This window comes from Curcuma longa, chromosome 3 (assembly GCF_044706935.1).
Source record: "Curcuma longa cultivar G26 ecotype Majalengka, Jawa Barat chromosome 3, ITB_CL_G26_1.1, whole genome shotgun sequence".
Classification (NCBI taxonomy): domain Eukaryota; kingdom Viridiplantae; phylum Streptophyta; class Magnoliopsida; order Zingiberales; family Zingiberaceae; genus Curcuma; species Curcuma longa.
The window spans coordinates 5,459,416-5,478,672 of record NC_133863.1 but is presented as its reverse complement, the minus strand read 5'-3'; the positions used below and the strand labels follow the sequence as shown (position 1 = coordinate 5,478,672).

At 40.0% G+C, this 19,257-nt stretch overlaps 5 protein-coding genes across 7 annotated transcripts; 3 read left to right on the top strand and 2 right to left on the bottom strand.

Moving 5' to 3' along the window:
• Window positions 1-1,526: 1,526 nt before the first annotated feature.
• Window positions 1,527-2,893, top strand: LOC141824220 (uncharacterized). The gene is made up of 4 exons (XM_074711461.1): window positions 1,527-1,658; window positions 1,757-2,068; window positions 2,461-2,622; window positions 2,729-2,893. Exons 1-4 carry the CDS (start codon window positions 1,551-1,553, stop codon window positions 2,870-2,872), a joined length of 726 nt encoding a protein of 241 aa, XP_074567562.1. The 5' UTR covers window positions 1,527-1,550; the 3' UTR covers window positions 2,873-2,893.
• An 83-nt stretch (window positions 2,894-2,976) lies between these two features.
• Window positions 2,977-4,073, bottom strand: LOC141824219 (putative aquaporin TIP4-3). The gene is made up of 3 exons (XM_074711460.1): window positions 3,879-4,073; window positions 3,554-3,801; window positions 2,977-3,456 (listed from the first exon to the last, which is right to left on the bottom strand). The coding sequence occupies exons 1-3, from the start codon at window positions 4,003-4,005 to the stop codon at window positions 3,067-3,069; spliced, it is 765 nt and encodes a 254-aa protein (XP_074567561.1). The 5' UTR covers window positions 4,006-4,073; the 3' UTR covers window positions 2,977-3,066.
• Window positions 4,074-5,063: 990 nt separating this feature from the next.
• LOC141822764 (uncharacterized) lies at window positions 5,064-6,346 on the bottom strand. The gene is made up of 5 exons (XM_074710094.1): window positions 6,047-6,346; window positions 5,796-5,891; window positions 5,507-5,553; window positions 5,340-5,424; window positions 5,064-5,256 (listed from the first exon to the last, which is right to left on the bottom strand). The coding sequence occupies exons 1-5, from the start codon at window positions 6,242-6,244 to the stop codon at window positions 5,146-5,148; spliced, it is 537 nt and encodes a 178-aa protein (XP_074566195.1). The 5' UTR covers window positions 6,245-6,346; the 3' UTR covers window positions 5,064-5,145.
• A 1,927-nt stretch (window positions 6,347-8,273) lies between these two features.
• LOC141824961 (uncharacterized) lies at window positions 8,274-11,456 on the top strand. Of its 3 annotated transcripts, XR_012601468.1 has the most exons (6): window positions 8,283-8,601; window positions 8,971-9,415; window positions 9,714-9,829; window positions 10,563-10,836; window positions 10,929-11,199; window positions 11,303-11,456. XR_012601468.1 is itself a non-coding variant. In XM_074712309.1 (4 exons), the coding sequence occupies exons 1-4, from the start codon at window positions 8,274-8,276 to the stop codon at window positions 10,982-10,984; spliced, it is 1,311 nt and encodes a 436-aa protein (XP_074568410.1). In that variant the 3' UTR covers window positions 10,985-11,207. The 3 variants fall into 3 exon arrangements, 1 of the variants encoding a protein (XP_074568410.1); XR_012601467.1 differs by having other exon boundaries at window positions 8,274-8,601; window positions 10,563-11,199; window positions 11,303-11,455; XM_074712309.1 differs by lacking the exon at window positions 11,303-11,456 and having other exon boundaries at window positions 8,274-8,601; window positions 10,563-11,207.
• A 2,773-nt stretch (window positions 11,457-14,229) lies between these two features.
• LOC141824598 (protein NRT1/ PTR FAMILY 1.2) lies at window positions 14,230-19,002 on the top strand. The gene is made up of 3 exons (XM_074711911.1): window positions 14,230-14,344; window positions 14,429-14,646; window positions 17,365-19,002. The coding sequence occupies exons 1-3, from the start codon at window positions 14,245-14,247 to the stop codon at window positions 18,832-18,834; spliced, it is 1,788 nt and encodes a 595-aa protein (XP_074568012.1). The 5' UTR covers window positions 14,230-14,244; the 3' UTR covers window positions 18,835-19,002.
• Window positions 19,003-19,257: the final 255 nt, after the last annotated feature.

Here is a 19,257-nt window from a genome sequence, read left to right as displayed (position 1 = left end):
TACTTAATTATATTCCCCAAGTGAAATTCAGCCTCATATTTCTGATAGAGCTGAGGAATATGCTCAAAATCCAATAAATTAATTTTTTTTTGGCAACTAAGCGAGTAATTAATTTATTTTTCGATCGAATTAATCAAATTATTAATTTTCAAAAATTAATATTATAGTGTCATTAAATTTTTTATGAAGATAAATTTGTAATAAATTTTATGAATTAAAAAAACAATTATCTCACCATTTAAATGAAAAACTCTTATATATAGCAAAGATAAATAATATTAATGATAAATTCTAGATTTGGTTTAAAAAATATATAAATAAATACTTTAAATAGAAAAAATATAATAGAGATGGGATTATAATTATTTTTTATCAAATAAAAAATATTAATTAATTTTAAAGTATTAAATCATATAAATAAATTTTATAATTTATAATAAACATAATAATCTTAAATAGTTTTTTGAAACTTATTTCTCTTCCAACTCTAAATTAAAGTGGTGCTGAATTATTACTTTCATAAAAAATAAATAAATAAATTATAGTGGTATTGAATTTTAAAAATCAAATAAATTTTAAAATTTATTATAAATATAATAATCTTAAATATATTTTATAAAATTTATTTTCTTTCAATTCTAAATCAAAGTGGTGCTGGATTATTACATTCATAAAAAATATATATATTTAAAATTTTGAAATAACTAATTTTTAAATTCGATAGATAAATTAGATTTAATTAAATTTTTACTCACCCTGTTAAGCTTGAGAAAAGAGAAGTTTATGATCACTTCTCTTATCTCAACTGTGTTCTTACTGTACGATGATTGAACGTCTCAGAACAGTGCTAAGCGAACAGGACTGGTGAATGCAGTTTCTTGAAATGGTTGTGGAGCCGATCGTGTAATTAAGACCGCTAAGATGATAGATTCCACCTTTTGCACAGAAGAAGAAGCTACTGATGCATTGAACAGCCTAACCACTCGAGAGTTAGTGGAGAATTTAACTCTGTCGGCACCTTATTTTTGGATACTAATGCATCAAAATAGTTAAGTGCTTTCTCTCTGTCTCTCTATAGTCTATACCTGCTCTGTTCCAATGGTCATCGTGCTCCTCTCCATGATTGATTAAACAAAGCTACTCTAATGGACCCATTTGCTACCAATATCATTGTGATCCTCTCGATTATTGATTAAATTGAGCTAACAATTTGGACTTTTGCTATGTTTTTTACTCACATGATAGAAAGGCAGGCGCAGATGTTTGGACATGATGACTGCTGTGGCAACTCTGTCGTCTGCTCCCCACAATTGATCATCTGATACTGATAGCACACCACCCAATGCGTACTGCACCATGTTACAGTATAACAAGCATTAAGGAGCTGCGATTCTTGCCACACTGTATGATTCTACTGCCTAACTCTATAAAGCGAGCAATTTCCTCGAACCTTTGTTTCTTATTTGTTTCTTCCTCTCCTCCTCGTGATCTTCCCCGGGGAAAAAACTCTCTTTTTTTTGGGAGCACTGGAATAGAAATCACCAGGAGAGATGTACGCTGAGGCGGGTCTTCAGCTTCCAGCTTTCTCGCAGTGCTTCCTTGAAGAAGTAGCAGGCGGCGGCTTCCATGTCGGCATCGCTGATGGCGGGCTTGACTTGGTAAGTTTGCTCCCTGGAAAAAATGCTTCAGTTAGTTCAAGAAAGCATCCCAAGGTTTTGGTTTTGAGGGATTGAGGATCATAATTCTTCTGTTGTAGGGGATTATGGCACAGATTCCTACAGTAGCAGAGTATGATATGGGAGGAGAAGGTGACCTTTTCAAAGCTCCAGAGGCCATCCTAGAAGAGCCTGCACTTGAGCTTGATATAGCAGTTGCCATGTCCATCATATCCACTGAAGGCGATGCCATCAGAGAACCTATAAAGGTTGTCGATATCGAATCATTCCACAATGATCACCTCAATAGTGTCATCTATGAGTGCAAGAAGGATCTGCTGGAGGAATCAGAGATAGAGGATTCAATTACAGAACTCTTAGGGGCAAAGATTCCTGCAATACAAATTGATGATGTAAATTGCCCAAAATTTATAGCTTCCCTTTTGTTTAATTTTGCTTGTGCTCGAACAACTTCGACTGTCTCGCCTTCTTTTCGTTTTTGAAACTCGTACAAAGGTCACTGGCCGGCTAAATAAAAGAGCCTGGAAATGCACATTGTTCCTTTCAGTCCTGTAACTTCATAAGCTCTGAACCAAACGGGCACCCAGTACCAAATTATTCGTGATCAAGGAGCACAAGCAAGATAGATAGGTTTTCCGAATCTTAAGCTGAATAAATGTAGATTCCTAGAAGCAGATTTTAACATCTTAAGAACTCCAACTATGAAAAGCTGATCTTTTTAGATGCTTTTGAACGATATTCCCACAGGATGAGCAAGATCATTTATTTTGAGTTTTCATGGCAGCGTCTTGGTGACAAAAGCACAAGCACCGGAAATACAGTCGCAGTGTGTTCTTCCTTCCAGCGGCTCCTAACCATTACCGATCTTAAGACCGAGCAACGACAGCAAAAACTTTCCAGGTATCGGGAGAAGAAGAGTAAGAGAAACTTCGGCAGGAAAATCAAGGTGAGTAGTCAGTTTGGAATTCCTTCTCATAACTTTTCGGATGAATCCTTGAAGCAGCAAGCGACGAGAAGTTGAAGGAACTGATAGAAGGTTGGACGTCGTACAGTATGTTTGCAGGAAGGCTCTCGCAGACAGTCAGCCAAGAGTTCGAGGAAGGTTCGCAAAAACTGAAGAGGGTGAAACCAAACACGCCGATGCAATAGATGTGCTAGATATCGCTGCTTTAACTAAGAAGGTAATCAATCTGTAGATCACCGTCGAAGGCGCGACAGAACGTCGAGGTCGACGGGGAATTCTATCGAACACTTGTCTCACAAAAACGACATCGCGGCTAAAAGAATAGATGAACGCAGTATAAATATATTCATTTAGTTATGATATTTTTATTTAATTATAACAAAAATTTATGCAAACTTATTTTAAAATTTTTACACAAATTCCAAATCAAAAGGCTTCTTCGTCGACGGGGAGGAGGAAGGCGCCGTCATCGTGACTCCGCATAATGTAGAGGCGGTCGTACACGAAGCCTGCGAGCGCGCTTCCGACGAGCGGCCCGGCCCAATAAATCCAGTGATCGGCCCAATTCCACCTCGCCAGCGCCGGCCCGAAGGACCTGGCAGGGTTCATGGAGGCGCCGGAGAAGTGGCCGCCGGCCAACGTGTTGGCCCCCACAATGAGGCCGACGAGCAGCGGCGAGACGCTGGAGACCACCCCTTTCTTCGGCTCCACCACGACGGCGTAGATCGTGAAGACCATGGAGAAGGTTAGCAGCAGCTCCATGAGCAGGCCCTGGAGCGGACTCATCCTTGGTCCCAGAGCATGCACCGGCAGATCCTGCAACGCATCAAAACCATTAAATTTTTATCTGATCACGTTAAAAATCTGTTTTATTTAAGGTGGATTACAGTCAAATCGATTTTCTTTTATGCACCTGTCCTCCGGTAATGTACATGAGGAGGAAGCAGGCGGCGGCGGAGCCGAGCAGTTGGGCCACAGTGTAGAGCGCGCACCGGATGACCGTGACGTATCCGCCAACCGCGAACCCGATCGTGACGGCCGGGTTCAGGTGACCAGCGGAGGCGTCCATGCCCACTGCGACTATCACCGCCACCAGCATCGCGTTGGTCGCGGCCGCCGCCGTCAGCCCCATGATGGTGCCCTGCCCTCCGCCCATCTCCTCTGCACAGCATTCGCGCAAATTAATTAATCATCACCAAGTAAATTCTCAGACTCGACGACTAGAAAGACGTGATTACCGGCGGACATGGCGGCGGAGACGCCGGTGAAGACGAAGACGAAGGTGAGGAGGAGCTCGGTGAAGACGGAGCGCGGGAACTCCGGGTCGGCCGCCTCCTTCCAGCTTCCCAGCGCGATCTTGGCCATCGACTAACTAACAAGCGAGATCTTAGAGGATAAAATTAATGGATACTATTGGTGGATTCTTATAGAGCTGGCTCGCTGCTCGGCCACTGCTTGCTTAATTGTCTGCGTCAGTTCTCAAAAGTAACCCACGTGGCGGCCCTGTTCTTCGAGGGTCAGTGACCTGAAAATTTCACACTTCGCCATGTTTAAACACTTGTTCATTAATTGAAGGTTTCATCTGTCACTTCAACATGCATACTTGTGATCTAGCAAATCTAAATGTGCAACAGTGCAAGACAGGTGGAACCGTCCACTGCCAAGCAATGCAAAGCGACGAACGTGCTCGGCCAGGTCTGTTATTTCTCCATGTGTCCTTTCATGGTTGGTAACGTCTTGCCTACGTTATTGCTTTGAAGGTGAGCCGTGAACGATAGAAATTCGGGTTTCCACGAGACTTAATTGCCACTTGGTTGATAATCATTAGTATTCGTACGTAGTGTTGCTGTAATAGATCTGGATCGATCTTGGATAAAATCCCCTATGATCTTGGATAGATGATACGTCGACTGGAACAGTCTTGGAGTGGCCCTAGATTGTCACTTTTTGCTGCAAAAGAGACGAAATACGTGTCGAAGAAGTAGCCAATCATTTTCATGTCTACGTTCTTACAGAATTTCTGAAGAAAGTCCATTTGTGATTTAGTTTTTAATGTCTTTGTGGGCCGTCGCTTTGTTGGCCTTGTGAGCTTCTATTTCACTAGAAATGGAAGCCCAACTTGTTCCTTACGGTTGGAGTGGTACGACTGGTCGACGGACTGTGCATGCTTCAGCTTAACAATTTTGGTCATTTATTCTGAAGAACAAAAAAGATTTATTGTACACCTACAATTCAAAGACTAGTTATTGCAGTCAGTAATTTATCTTAATTAATGAAATACGCATGCATATTTATCAACGGTATCATATACATTGACTTAGCATTAATTAGATCTAATTACTGTGTCTTTTGCCTAGTGAGTTAATAAGCAGGTAAACAAGAGAACTTTTTATCAGTGAAAATGTTCATGTACACAATATGGTCTTCAGTACAAAATTAGACATTTAACTCAGCACAAAATTAACATCCATTATTGAGGATTATCATGCAAGAGCAACAGCTTAATTACAGTGACAGTCTAAGCTCCAAGTCTAGCTCTTGCTTTTTCGAGTCAGAATTTTGAGTGATCGAACCCATCGATTGGCGTCTGTCATGCCTCATCTTCTGTGTTGAATCCTGTAGCAAACCATACAGCTCAATCTTAAGTTATGAAATCGATCATAAACTGTATCTGATAAGGAAAAAAAATTTAAATCAACCTCCAGATACTTTTCGAAGAGTGGCAATGTTACAGCACTTGGAGGTGAGTAATATTGGAATGCTGTACTGTCTAATCCTTGTGAGCTGGTATAAGTTTAATTATATATATCAAGAAATCAGAAACTAGTACAAAAACTCTAAGCCAAGAAGATAATTAATTGATCACCTTGTTGAGGTATTGAGGGCTCCCTTTTCAGTATCTCCAAATCCTATCTAATCAGGATGATTGAAGAAGAACAAGTGTTAGCTTTGGTAATCAAATTACAGTACTTTCATGTAGAATTAATGCATGAAATCTTAGAAAAAAAGCTAGCTCAAGATGGATTAAAAGCTCGAGAAAGCAGTACTATGCGTGTTGTAGATATTTACAATTCAGCTTTCCCTGATCATGTTTTTCTTCTAAATATGTCGAAAAACGATCGATAACAGGAACCAAAACCAAGTAGTTAACTCACCATAGCACTGGGATGAACTGCATACAATGAAGATCCTAAATTGGACGACGATGATGAGGACGGCGATAGACGTAAAATCTCTACTCTTGAATCTTCCTGCACAACAAAACCCACAAACCTAATTATCAGAAAAAATATAAGAACAGTGATCGATCTCAGAACTCTTTATAGAGCATATAAAAGTTAATACTGAACATATAAATGATATTGGTATATAAACTTTATAGAGAGAGAGACGGAGAGGGAGAGACCATGTGCTCTTTCATTTGATCTTGCAGCCGGATCTTCTCCAATTGAGCCACTCCAAGTCCTCTTTGGGGCTGCTTTGCCTTCTCTGAACTGCTGCTGCTACTCTTCTTCCCTTTCCTCATCGACGAACTGGATCTCGATCCACTCCCCAAGCTGAATCTTTGCAAGTACGATCGGCCTCCCTCCATCGGTCTACTCATCTTGATCCCTCTCTGCCAAGAAGAAGAAGAAGAAGTAGAAGAAGAAGATGATGACGACGACGATGACGAAGAAGAAGAAGTGATGTATAGAAAATGTATTGTGGTTTGGGGGAAAAAATGAGTTGGCAACAGCCATTGAAAAGGAAAAAATATATTTATGTAGATTTGGAGGGATCTCATTCGCTTTCCATGTATTTTATTCTGATCCAAAGAATGGTTGTATCTACTGTGCTCTCGGTGTCGATGATCTTGGTAATTACTAATTAATCTAGAACCATGCATAATTTTGTTTTAATCAACGATTAGAAAATAATGTTAGCTTTGATATGACGCATATGTATATATCAAGTGGTATAATTAATTACTTAATTAAGGAGCATGTCACGTGGCGGAAGATTGCATGGTATCTAGTTGGATGCTGCTGCATGTTATTCTCGTATCTGGATTTCGAATCCAACGCACGTGCGACGAGGGCCACTAGGTATGGGTTTGATACATAATTTCCCGATATCATTAATTTCTAAATATCATCATTATTGGGGAGAATCTTTATGTTCTCGTGATTAAATGCCATATCATGTTGGGGATTGATGTCCAGATTAATCTTGTTCAGATCGAGTTTGGATATGACGACTAACCTACTTGATTCTCTCCATCTATATATATTCTCTCTTTTTATTATATTAATATTGGATTGCAATGGCTCAAAGATAGCACGAGATCACGCATGCCAATTAAGAAATATATAATCTTTGGATTAATGTAATATATCGTCGACATGAAACTATCATGTACACTGTTCGTATTATTGAAGATAAGATGCTAACTTAATCGACATCTCGAAACTAATCTTTAATGTAAATGAGTCAAAATAAAAAAAAATTATAACTTATAATCAAATGATTATTGATCAGACAATAGTAGTTTGGCTTTTTCCTTGCCAGCCTTTGATTAATTAATCAATTAATTATGCAGTGAGAGAGGATCATTAAGTGGTGGAAGACATGCATGCACGTGTCAATTTCTAAGCCAAATTTTAAGAGATGATCTAAAATTAATTATTTGTAATGCATGTGTATATATATAATCCATGCACAATGTGTACTTTGCCTCCGTAATCTCTATGATAATTGATGCTTTAAAATTCGAATTACTCTAATTATCTCGACAATATATATATAGAGAGAGAGAGATTGGAGAAATTAGTTGACTAGTGATCTTAAGCAGTATATATGTATTATTATACGACAAGAACAACCAAGTTGTTACATTTTTTTTAGGGTTCCATCCATGCATCCAATGTGCCTTTGCTCCCGAGCTACTCTGGAAAGGGTTGGAAAGTGAATAGAGACAACTGGGACAGCACAAAGCCACGTGTTGCCATCAACCTCACAATTATGTGATGTAAAAGCTAATTTTAATATTTTTTATTTCATCCACCCCTATCTAACATGCACAAGCGCTTACGTCATCTCCCTGTTTTTCTCTCTTTTTCTTTTCTTTTAAAAAATACAATTAATTGAGAAAACAAGTCATTCATCATGCTTGTCCTCTCCACTTGGGGCGAGTTCTCCATTATTAAAATGGCAATGTGTTTGGTGTGCTCCTTAATGAACCACCATTAATTTGATGGTGTATAATGAATGAGTTGATGACGATGAATCGAGTCCTCCAATAAAAGTTAAACAAGATATGCTCCCACTAAACAAGGGGAGCATAATATTGTTTGAATCGTCAAGAAATTCCAAAAATGATCTGTTTGAATCGTCAAGAAATATTTTGTAGATGAATATGATTGTTTTTGTTTTTGTTTTTATTAAAGAGTGTAATTTACCATTTAATAAATATAGAACTAAGACACGTGCTAGAATATTTTCAATTTTAATAAATAAAAACATCCCAATCAAAATCAAGTTTAAATGTTGACTCCATTAAAGCCCAACTTCTGTTTTTAGGCCCATTACGGCCCAATGAGAACTTCCTTTTTCTGGGCTTCGTCGGTGACGGGAGCGGAGTTTGGCAGCTTGTGATGCAGGAAAGCATGCTTTCGTCGCGGAGATCTCCTCCGTACCCGGAGGAGGAGGGCCAGGAGGGAGGAGACGATGAATCCAAGACGAGGAAGAATGGCTCCTTCGGCGCCAGGGTATTCGTGCATGCCAGGTCTGCTCTCTGCAGCCAGTGCGCCGCCATCTCGATCTTCCTCTTCATCATCTTCGTCTCCGTCGCTTCCTTCGTCTTCTCCCGCTCCGTTTCCGCGGGCTGCGTCTCGCCCTCTGATCCATCTACTCGCACTTTGCTCTTCAGGGCTACCCTCGATGGCCTCGCCTCCGATTTCGGATCTCTCGGCGTGCCCTGGTGTAAGCTCATTTCTTCCCCTTCCTAGAGCATTTGTTTTTTGAATCTCAATTTTTGTATATTCTGAAGGTTTCCTTTCTGAACGAACCTCTCGTGGGGTTTCCTTTGCATGGTAAGGAAATTGTTTGGTGTTTCCGCCGAATCTTGGATTGGTCGGAGGATTCTTAGTTCTATAAACGGAATGGACTGGGATAATACGCTTTCGTTACATTAGAGACGGATTATGAATGATTGTTAATCTTGATCCATTATCATTAGTCGGTTTTTAACTCTAGATCTACCAAGTTTCTGAGTTTGCTTGAGTCATGATGTTTCAGTTTCTTGTGATGATAGTAGATGCCATTGTTCTTAATTCTTGTATTTGGTAAAAGGCAGATCGAAACAAGAGAAAACTGTAGAGTGGACCAGAAAGGACTTGCTCAAAGGCTTGGAAGAGTTTGTGCCCATCTATGAGACTCGCCCAATCAAGAACAACATGTACGGCATGGGCTTTGACCACAGCTTTGGGTTATGGTTCATGGCACGTTGGCTTAAGCCCGATCTGATGATAGAAAGTGGTGCTTTCAAAGGCCACTCTACTTGGGTTCTTCGGCAGGCAATGCCAGAGACCCGGATAATATCACTGTCGCCTCGACACCCAGGGAAGTATCTGAAGAAGGGGCCTGCATACGTTGATCAGAATTGTACTTACTTTTCAGGAAAGGAATTTGTGGATTTTGGCAGTGTTGACTGGGGGAATGCTATTAAGAAGCATGGCATTTCTGACTTGAGTAGGGTTCTTGTTTTCTTTGATGATCACCAGAATGAGCTGAAAAGGTACCAGAATTTCTCTCTACTTCTCAGACTTAACAAGTATGATGCATCTTGGATATTTGTTACACATCTTGTTTGAATATATCTATACAATTTTACATTATCGAGTATTTATTCTTTGGTTTACTGGTGCTTTGAAGTTTAATCATGTGCTATTAATTCAGCTAACCTTACCAAGCACCAATGGATCAATACCGATGTTCCTGATTGGAAGTTGATGATATTTGCTAAAAATCTTCTATATATTTCTTTAGCTAGTTTGTAAATATCTAGCTGTTCATTTTCAAAATTTCTTGGACAGATTAAAACAGGCTCTAAATGCTGGTTTCCAGCATCTTATTTTTGAAGATAACTATGATACTGGAACTGGAGACCATTATTCCTTAAGACAGATATGCGACCAATACTACATTAGAGGTGAGTCTCAATAGAACCTTCATTCTATGAAGGTCAGTGCTACTTCTTCATCCTTAGTATCTCTCCTATACACCACTAGCATGGATGAGTATTCTCTTCATAGAGATCTGATCGAATTACAATTTTCCTTGGTCTCTTTTGCGGTATCTTATTTCTTTAGTTTCTCTTCTTTAGAAAATTCAAGCTTGTTCTTTGATTTTTATGCATTTTGATGATGGCATATAGTTTGTCTCTTTCCAACGAGCATAATATATAAAGTGATAGTGACAAAAAAAAAAGCCCCCCTGTTGTTTTTTGTTGCAATATCAACAGAAGGATAAAGTTTTTAGGTGGCCAATTCTGTTTTTACATGCAGAAAGATAATGAAAATGAGAATGGAATTTCAAAACAGTTTAGTTAATTTAACTTGCTTGTATATGCTTGATGCTAATCACAAATCTACATCCTAAAACTAATGCCCACTCTTGTTTTAATTGCATATGCTATCAATTTTATTGTCTTCAGTGGTAGTATGATGCAATCTAATAGTTCATTGTGAATATACTACGACTCTTATGACACTGTCATCTATGACGGTATATTAAAAGTCAATATGAGCATGGCCCTGCACTTTGTTTATTTGCATCAAATTTTGAATAAATTGATATCTTTTCTTCACTGATTGCCTTCATGTTGAACTAGTATAGCTTCAAGAGTCTTGACCCTTGCTGACAATCCACTTTGTTTAATGTAGGAGGTGGACACAGCTGCTTCATAGAGAGTGATGAAGCAAGGATTAGGATGAAAAGGAAAAAGTTCTGGGAGAAAGCTGTGGACCGTGATGAACTTTGTGGAAGTGGTGAAAACTGGTGGGGTGTCCAGGGTTATATGCGAGACAATTTCAATCATAGCAACGATGCAATCTCCTATGAAGAACATTTTCAAAACAGCAGGTTCGTGGAGTCTGTATTGGATGTTTACTGGGAACTCCCACCGGTCGCTGGCCCTTCACTTACTCATCAAACAAGGTACGACCCCGCCCGTGCCTCAGATCCAATTATTGAAGATGGAAGATTCGGCTTGTTCCAAAGGCTTGGTCTAACAAAATTTGAAACTTCAGTTTTCAATGGATATACACAAATGGTATATCTTCAAGTATCTCCCCTGACTTCTTAAGGTCACATCCAGAGCTTTTAGAACCGCTTCCATTTTCTGCATGTTCTGCGCGACACACGGAAATCTAACTTGTATTGTTGATTTTCAGATTTCCTATGAGTTTCTAGATTGTTATCTGTACATATCTTCGTTTCAAGTCGAACTGTCTGTCTCATTAGTAAACCAAATGATGTTAAGGAGTTCATTTCTTTGCTCCTAGCTGGTGGGAACATGAGGTAAGCGGTTGATAAATTTCAATAACACATTTGATAATTTTTTGAGAAATAAATTTTCAAGCAGTTAATAAAAACAATTGCTCTGTGAATCCTGTGTAATCAGGCTTGTTGAAATCACGAGGATTTAGGAGTGGGGACTGGAAAGGAACCATCGTTGAAAACTTTAAAAGCACCACGCCACCAGTCATGATCAGAATTTCTAAAGATTGAAAGTTGTTCTTGCCTCCATGGATGCAGCTCAGCCGTGAGTTGCGTAAATAAAGAAGGAGAGAAACAAGCGATGGCGACGCTCACAGCCCCATGCCTGAATTGCCTGCCATTATTGTGCCTTCTCGCATAAGGCCCACCAGGGAGCAGGATCTCGCAAAGTGGTCACCCGTTCAGACAGCTAGTTGCTTGCCAGTCGGAACGGCACATGGCTTCTTTAACGTGGTGTCGGATGGTAATAGGGTTGAGTTGGTGTTGGCTGTTGCGATGCGGCGAGCGGATGACTACGCAAGTGGTGGGGAATCATGATTCGGACGGCGTGGATCCGTGGGCGCGGCTTGCGTTGACCTAATGAGTTTTGACGATTTCGATAGCCGAGAAGACTGTAGAACAAAATATATTTGGGCCACCAAGTTTATGGGCATGGAGGGTTGTTTTCACTTTCCATCCATCCAAATCCAATGAAAAAGTTTGTTCCACAAAGGATCCATAGCACTTGTCGCTAAGTCAATAGAATCTGTTCATGAGCCGGCCGTGCTTCACTTGGGCCGGCTTCAAGTTGAATTTGCCTTTCTTGTTTTCTAGTCTGAGGTCTCTATCTATTTTCTTTCACAAGTTCAGCCTGTTAATATTTTCACTTCTGTACCACTCACTCAATTATTTATATTTTTTGATTATTCATCTTATTCACTTTGGTCCTCTCTTTCACTTCGGTCTCATTTATTTGTATATGGCTCATTTGATTTGACCGATCTATTGCTTCATCCAATATTGTTTAATAATACGTTTGTTCCATCTCCCTCGCGTGTCTTGTTTGGTTAGTTTAACTTCCTAATTTCTGTATAATTTTTCAATAAATTACATTAAGATAATTAATTTTTTCACAAAGTCTTAAGAATACTGGCAAGCTTTATTAGGGCAAACCATGAATTATTGAAAAATGAGAAGTTATAAAAGGAGAACAGAAAAGATTAAACATATCAAGAAAATAATTCCATCTATTAGTATATCTTCATGTTCATGGCATCTATAAACCATAATATTATCTTAAATCCACAGTAATCATTGAATTGAACAAACTTATCTCATTCTTTAATGAGCCACAATTGACTCTCTGTTGTGTCGCAATCCAAGTCTTCCTCCTTGGTAACATGGCATTAATGATTAATGTTTTTTTCCTCTCTATTTTCAACAAACTTTTTGTCATCTCTCGCTCTCTAGAAACCCTAAACTTCAAGTAATTGTTGAGAATTTGTGAGTTTTTGGAATCCTTTCTCACCAGCTTAATTCAATAATGGAAGAAGGCTTCTAACGTCAGGATCTTCCTTGCAAATTGATGCCTTTAATTAATTGAGATATAGGACATCCATTTCATCACAAACCTACATTGATTAATTAATTAATCAAATCTGGTAGCGAATGAGTACATATTTTATTATTCTCGGGATATAATTGAGTTGGTTATGATAGGACAGACTTACTGAAGTGGACATGAGCCGAATCTCGATGAAGTCAGGACAATGCCCTCCTCCGTCGTGACCAACTGTGGCTTCCTGATTTATCTCTTTATAGATGGTCATGGAATCGACCGTGTAAGACCGTTGAATGGCAGATTCCATCTTTGCTGATGAGTACATATTTTATTTAATTCCATATTATTTACTAGAATGAAAAATCTAAATTCCATAAAATAAAATAAAATTTTGCCCATCTTGTTTTTTCCCTCCCCTGATAATTTAATTATTTCAAGGATTTCAGGGAATAAAGCTATCGAGACTGAAAATCTGGAAGAACAAAGTCCAATCATTGTTAGGGGTATATTTTTTTTTTATTTAAATCTTCTACTTTACCCTACTTTTTTTTATATACAAGATATATAGAATAATAAAATAAAATAAAATATAGAATAAATAATATATTTAATTTTAAAGATAAAAAAGAAATCTATAGTTTCTCTATTTTTACATTTTTCGTCATTTGTGATCTCAATAAAGTGGACTAGATGTGGTGGATCTAATGGGTCAATTTCTCTTAATCATTGACGTACGTCTATCGATTGAAATGATTGCAAAAATAATCTATAATAGATAAGAACGTAAGTTAAGATTACTAATCATAGGCAAGTTCGAATTCAAAAGAGGAAGAATAATTCCAAAAATAACATAATCATGCATGATTAAGACGGCCACTTAAATAATAAATCAACAAAATTAAATTAAAGTGCATGTGGTTCACGTAATATAAGAAACAACAAACTTATTTTAAAAGAATAAAATGGATTATAATGATAAAAATATTTATATGAATAGATTAATTCTTACATCCATAAAAATATTACTATATATTGAATATTTTATTTGATTCCTATATAACTTATATAATTTGTTTAGTTTCGTAGGAAGATATTATAGGCCTACCATATCTATCTAGTCCATTTAATCCAAGTTGATAAACTAGTCTTGTTAAACCGATCCAATCAACTCACTTGACCTATACCCCACTACAACAATTGACTAGTGCATTTCCACAACATGATTGAGTTAGTTATGTAGGACAGATTTGTTGAAGTGGACAAGAGTAGAATCTTGACGAAATTGAGATCACAATGCACACCCGTAGTGGTCAACTGCAGTTTTTCGATTTACCTCATCATGATTGTAGGACTGATAGTGGAGGGTCGTTGGGTGGCAGATTTCACTTTAGTAAAAAGTGTATATATATATTTATATAATTGCTATGTGAATTGATATTCATAACTAAATATCGGAGGCCATTATAAAGTTTCACCCGATCTCCCCTTCTCCCTCTAAAACATCGTCACTATATAGTTTGTATCATATGGGCATGGAATCTCAGGCGGCGGAGCTGCATCAGGAGATCGCCGGCGGGCGGTTGCAGTGGAAGAAGGGCGGCCTCAAGACCATCCCCTACATCATCGGTAACTCGTCGGCGAACTCTTAATTATTTCCACAATTGTATATTCATGGGATGGTGAGGAGTTTGAAGTGGGTGGACGGTGCAGCGAATGAAGTCCTGGAGAAGGTGGCGAGCTTTGGACTGCTAGCAAATATGATCATCTACCTGACGGCGACGTACCACATGAAGCCGGCGGCGGCGGCGGTGGTGCTGCTCCTTTGGGGAGCCATCTCCAATTTTCTCCCCATTTTCGGAGCCTTCCTGGCGGATTCCTGGCTCGGCAAGTTCCGAGTCATCGCAGCCGGCTCCTTCTTCAGCCTGACTGTGAGTAGACTTCAATCTCTCTCTACTGGATCTCCACGTATAACCTCAATTTCAGCAGAATACCAATCTTTCACCATGAATTAAATCTGTTTCTTTAACTCTCTCTTGCTGTATTTAGTGGATTTTGAAACTGATTTTTAAATTATTATTTTTGGATACACGTTGAGTAGATAGATAGATAGATCGATAGGAAGTTTTTCATGCGTCTGGAAATTGCAACAGAGACGTACAAAACAGGATCGATAGTGTGAGTTATCCAATATAATTAATTAATCCACGAGAAAAAAACAAGATTTTCTCAGACACTGGATTTTCAGAGAGTGAATCGCGCAGAATCTTTATATATATCTTGAGTAAATAGTTTTAGTTTTAAAAAAAGAGAGAAAAAAAATCAATCTTGGCGTATAAACTATGGGTGGAGAAACATATATAGATTATGTATGAACACGTATTGTCCACAGGCATTGAAGAAGATCGATCACTAGTCAAAGAGAATCATGCAGATTTACCACAAACAAAAAAAAAAAAAAAATTCAAATGACGTTCTATCTTTGTTTTCATCGTTTTTTTTAATTTTGTACAGTAGCGTAAAGAATCAATGGAATTAATGTTTATTCAGATTTTCTTTGAGAATTTGAAGTTGTTTTTATTTAATTAAAGAAAGAGTAATGATTCTCTATATGAAAATTCAATAAAAAATTGTAGCAGGATAGACACAAACATGGAAGTGGGGCCCACTTGCATTGAAGTGGGGCCCACCTGCATGCAAGTGGGACCCAGCCGCCTGTGTCTGTCCTGCTACAATTTCTTGTTGGATTTTCATGTAGAGAATCATAATGGAAAAACAAGTCATGAACCAAATAATTAAGCTCATGTTTGTTGTGTTACAAGTTTGAGTTGTTGTGGGGACTCGATTCAAAGGGAAGAAAAACAATAATTAGTTGGTGTGTGCATGGTCCTTGACTACATCTTTAGAATCTTGCTATTGAGTGAGCACAAGGAGCATGCTCACGTTTGTCGTTGGATCCTTAGGATAGATTGTGGGGCTTTGATCAAGTCAACTTAGTGTCATTTATATCTCATCGTTTTGTAAGATCACAAATGAAGTCCAAGGCTAAGTGAAAGAGCAGTTTTAATAATTGATGGCTAAATATTACAATTTTAATACTATGTGATGCAGGCGATATGGGTGTGGCGTATGATGTGGCCTCCTCCTAGACCCACCACATGCCAATAGTCAAAAGTCAAATGGTAGGTAATATTTGTGCTGACTTGGCAATGTGAGTCAACATGACCTAGGGAATAGGTCTCCACTTAGGTGAAGCTTGGGCGGAATCCTACGCCGTCTCAGTCTCAGATTCCATCTCGACCTCAGAAGCCATCTTGGTCTTAGATGATGTCTCAGATCCCATCTTGGCCTTTGACGTTATTTCAGTATCGGATCTCATTTCGACCTTAGAATCCATCTCAACCTCAGACGTCGTCTCAGATCCCATCTTGATCTTAGACGCTATCTCAGCCTTGGATCCCATCTTTGCCTTGGATGCCATCTTGGTCTGAGATGTCGTCTTTGTCTTAGATCCCATCTCGACCTCAGACGCCGTCTTAATCTTAGAAGTCATATCGATCTCAAATGTCGTCTTGGTCTCAAACATAGTCTTAGTCCTAGATGTCGTCTGGGTCTTAGATCTCATCTCGGCCTCATACGCCATCTCAGTTTCAGAAATCATCTTGATCTCAAATGTCATTTTCATCTCAAACATATGTAGTCTCGATCTCAGAAGTTATCTTGGTCTCAGATTTGCCACTGGTACCCGATTTTGGACCTCCATTTCCCATATTCTAAGTTTGAGTTTCTGTCCTCTATGGGTCCACTAATGGAGAGACGAGAATAGTCCTAAGGGCACATGGCGGCACAAGGATGCATGAGAGATCAATTATGAGGTTGTCAAACTTAGTCCCTTAGGATATCGTCTTTTTTTTTTTTTTTTGCATATAATGCCAAAAAGAAATGACTGTTGGATCTGGTCTCCTCGTATCCTTCCATAATAATACCACTTTATTCGATGTGGAGATGCTCTTCAACAACTATTAAAATCCTAAAAAGGATTTATTGTAGGTTTCTCTTTGGGCTCTCTTCTCTTTATCTTCTTTTTTAAAAAGAACTTTTTCCTTCTCCACAAGACTCCAAGTTAAGCTTCAGAGTGGTTTGGCAGAACCCTCCGGTGCTAATCTAATCTCATGTTAAAGTGCATTTTAGGTTTTCTCCTCCTTCTTTGATGAGCTCCTTCTTGAGATTATATACGTCGGATAATTCATTAATCCTTCTTTGATGAGCTCCTTCTTGAGATTATATACGTCGGATAATTCATTAATTGATAGCTTGAGCATATGAGATATTTGATCGGAACACTATGAATAATCCAATTCATTGATTTAGAGCTAAATATGCTTCATTAGATTCAACAAATAAGATAATAATCTTTATCTGTCAATGGTTAGTTAGTTTATGAATACTTTGAATCGACTAAATATATCCTCTAGTCATCTTAAATGATAAAAATTGTAGTCCTTAATTTTTCTATCTATTTATCAATAAAATGTTCAAATTCCACATCCAACAATGTAGAGATTTTGTCCTGCAGAATCATTTATAATTATGAATTCTATCAATTCGATTTGTCATTAATTAAATTTGCGTTTGTGTTCTCGATCAAGGGGACGGTGCTACTTTGGCTAACCGCCATGATTCCCGGAGCTCAGCCACCCGCCTGCAGTGCCGGCGGCCACTGCCGCGCCGCCACCTCCTCGCAGCTTGCCTTCCTCCTCGGCGCGTTCGCATTCATGGCCATAGGCACCGGCGGCGTCCGTCCCTGTTCCCTCGCCTTCGGCGCCGACCAGTTCGATCGCCGCAAATCCCAACCCCACGCCGACAACGTCCGCGTCCTCCAGACTTTCTTCAACTGGTACTACGTCTCCGTCGGTGTCGCCCTCGTCGTCGCGGTCACCGTCATCATCTACATCCAAGACCATGCGGGCTGGCGCATTGGCTTCGGCGTCGCTGCCGCGCTCATGGCCGTCTCCACCCTTTTCTTCCTCCTCGGCTCCGCCATGTACATCAAGGTGAAGCCCAACACAAGCGTGCTCTCCGGCCTCGCGCAGGTCGCTGTGGTAGCGCTCAAGAACCGCCGCATCATCCTCCCCTCCGACGCCACCGACGCGTGGTACCACAAGAAGAAGGGCTCCAAGCTCACGGTGCCATCCAAGAGCTTGAGATTCCTGAACAAAGCTTGCGTCATCCGAACCCGCGAGAAGGACCTCAACCCCGACGGCACTGCGGCCGACCCGTGGCGGTTGTGCACGGTGGAGCAGGTGGAGGTGCTAAAGGCGGTGGTCCGGGTGCTTCCCATCTGGTCCACCGGCGTCATGGTGGCCATCATCATCAACCAGAGCTTCCCGGTGCTGCAGGCATTGAGCATGGACCGCCACATAGGCCCCCACTTCCAGATCCCAGCCGCCACCGTGACCGTCTTCTCCATCGTCACCCTCACGCTGTGGGTCGCCCTTTACGACCGCCTCCTCGTGGCACCTCTCGCGCGGCTCACCGGGCGCCCCCGCGGGCTGGGGCTGAAACAGAGGTTGGGCTTCGGGCTGGTGCTTTCCACCATCGCCACCGTCGTCATGGCCATCACCGAGCACATCCGTCGGAGAAGGGCGATCGATCAGGGACTGATGGACAAAGGAATAGTACACATGTCGGCGATGTGGCTGATACCACAGTACTGCCTGATGGGATTGGCGGAGGCGTTCAGCTTCATCGGACAGATCGAGTTCTACTACTCGGAGTTCCCTCGCAGCATGACCACCGTGGGGTTGTCGCTGCTGGCGCTGTCGTTTGGGACGGGGAGCTTGGTGGGGGCGGTGATCGTGGCGGTGGTGGACAGGGTGACGGAGGCGAATGGGGGCGTGAGTTGGCTGGACAGGAACTTGAACAAGGGGAGATACGATTACTACTACTGGATGCTCACGGCGATGTCGGTGGCCAATGTGTTCTACTTCATGGTTTGTAGTCAGATCTATGGGGAGGAAGGGAAGAGTAAGATTTGGGAGGAGGAAGAGGAGGAGGAGAAGAAGAAGGAGATGGAAGAAGAGCAGCAAGCGAGCAAAGAGTTGTCGATGATGCCTTGATCAATATTATCTATATAGCTACAGATGATCATGATAATATTAGCTTTATATACATTTGTATGTAGCTTGTTTCCAAAGGTTTCAGAACTTTCAGTGTCAATTCCCTAAACATTGTTGCTACTAGAAGCTTAAAGTTCCCAGTTACAATGAAATGAACATTGCAGAAACCTCCTAGCTAATTCAGGTGCTTCTTCATCCACCAGGGGGTGTTTTTTTTTAATGAGGTAGAATGGAATATATTCTAAAGATGATTTCAGAAGAATATTATGATATTTTTATCATTTCATTTATTTATTTTAATTTCTTCGATTCGGTGGACAAATAAAAATCTGATTATTATTTTTTTCTTTTTCTTTAAACTCCGCAGGGTGTTTCTTTATTAATTAGACATTCGAAATCTCACCGACCTGGAGACCCGCACGC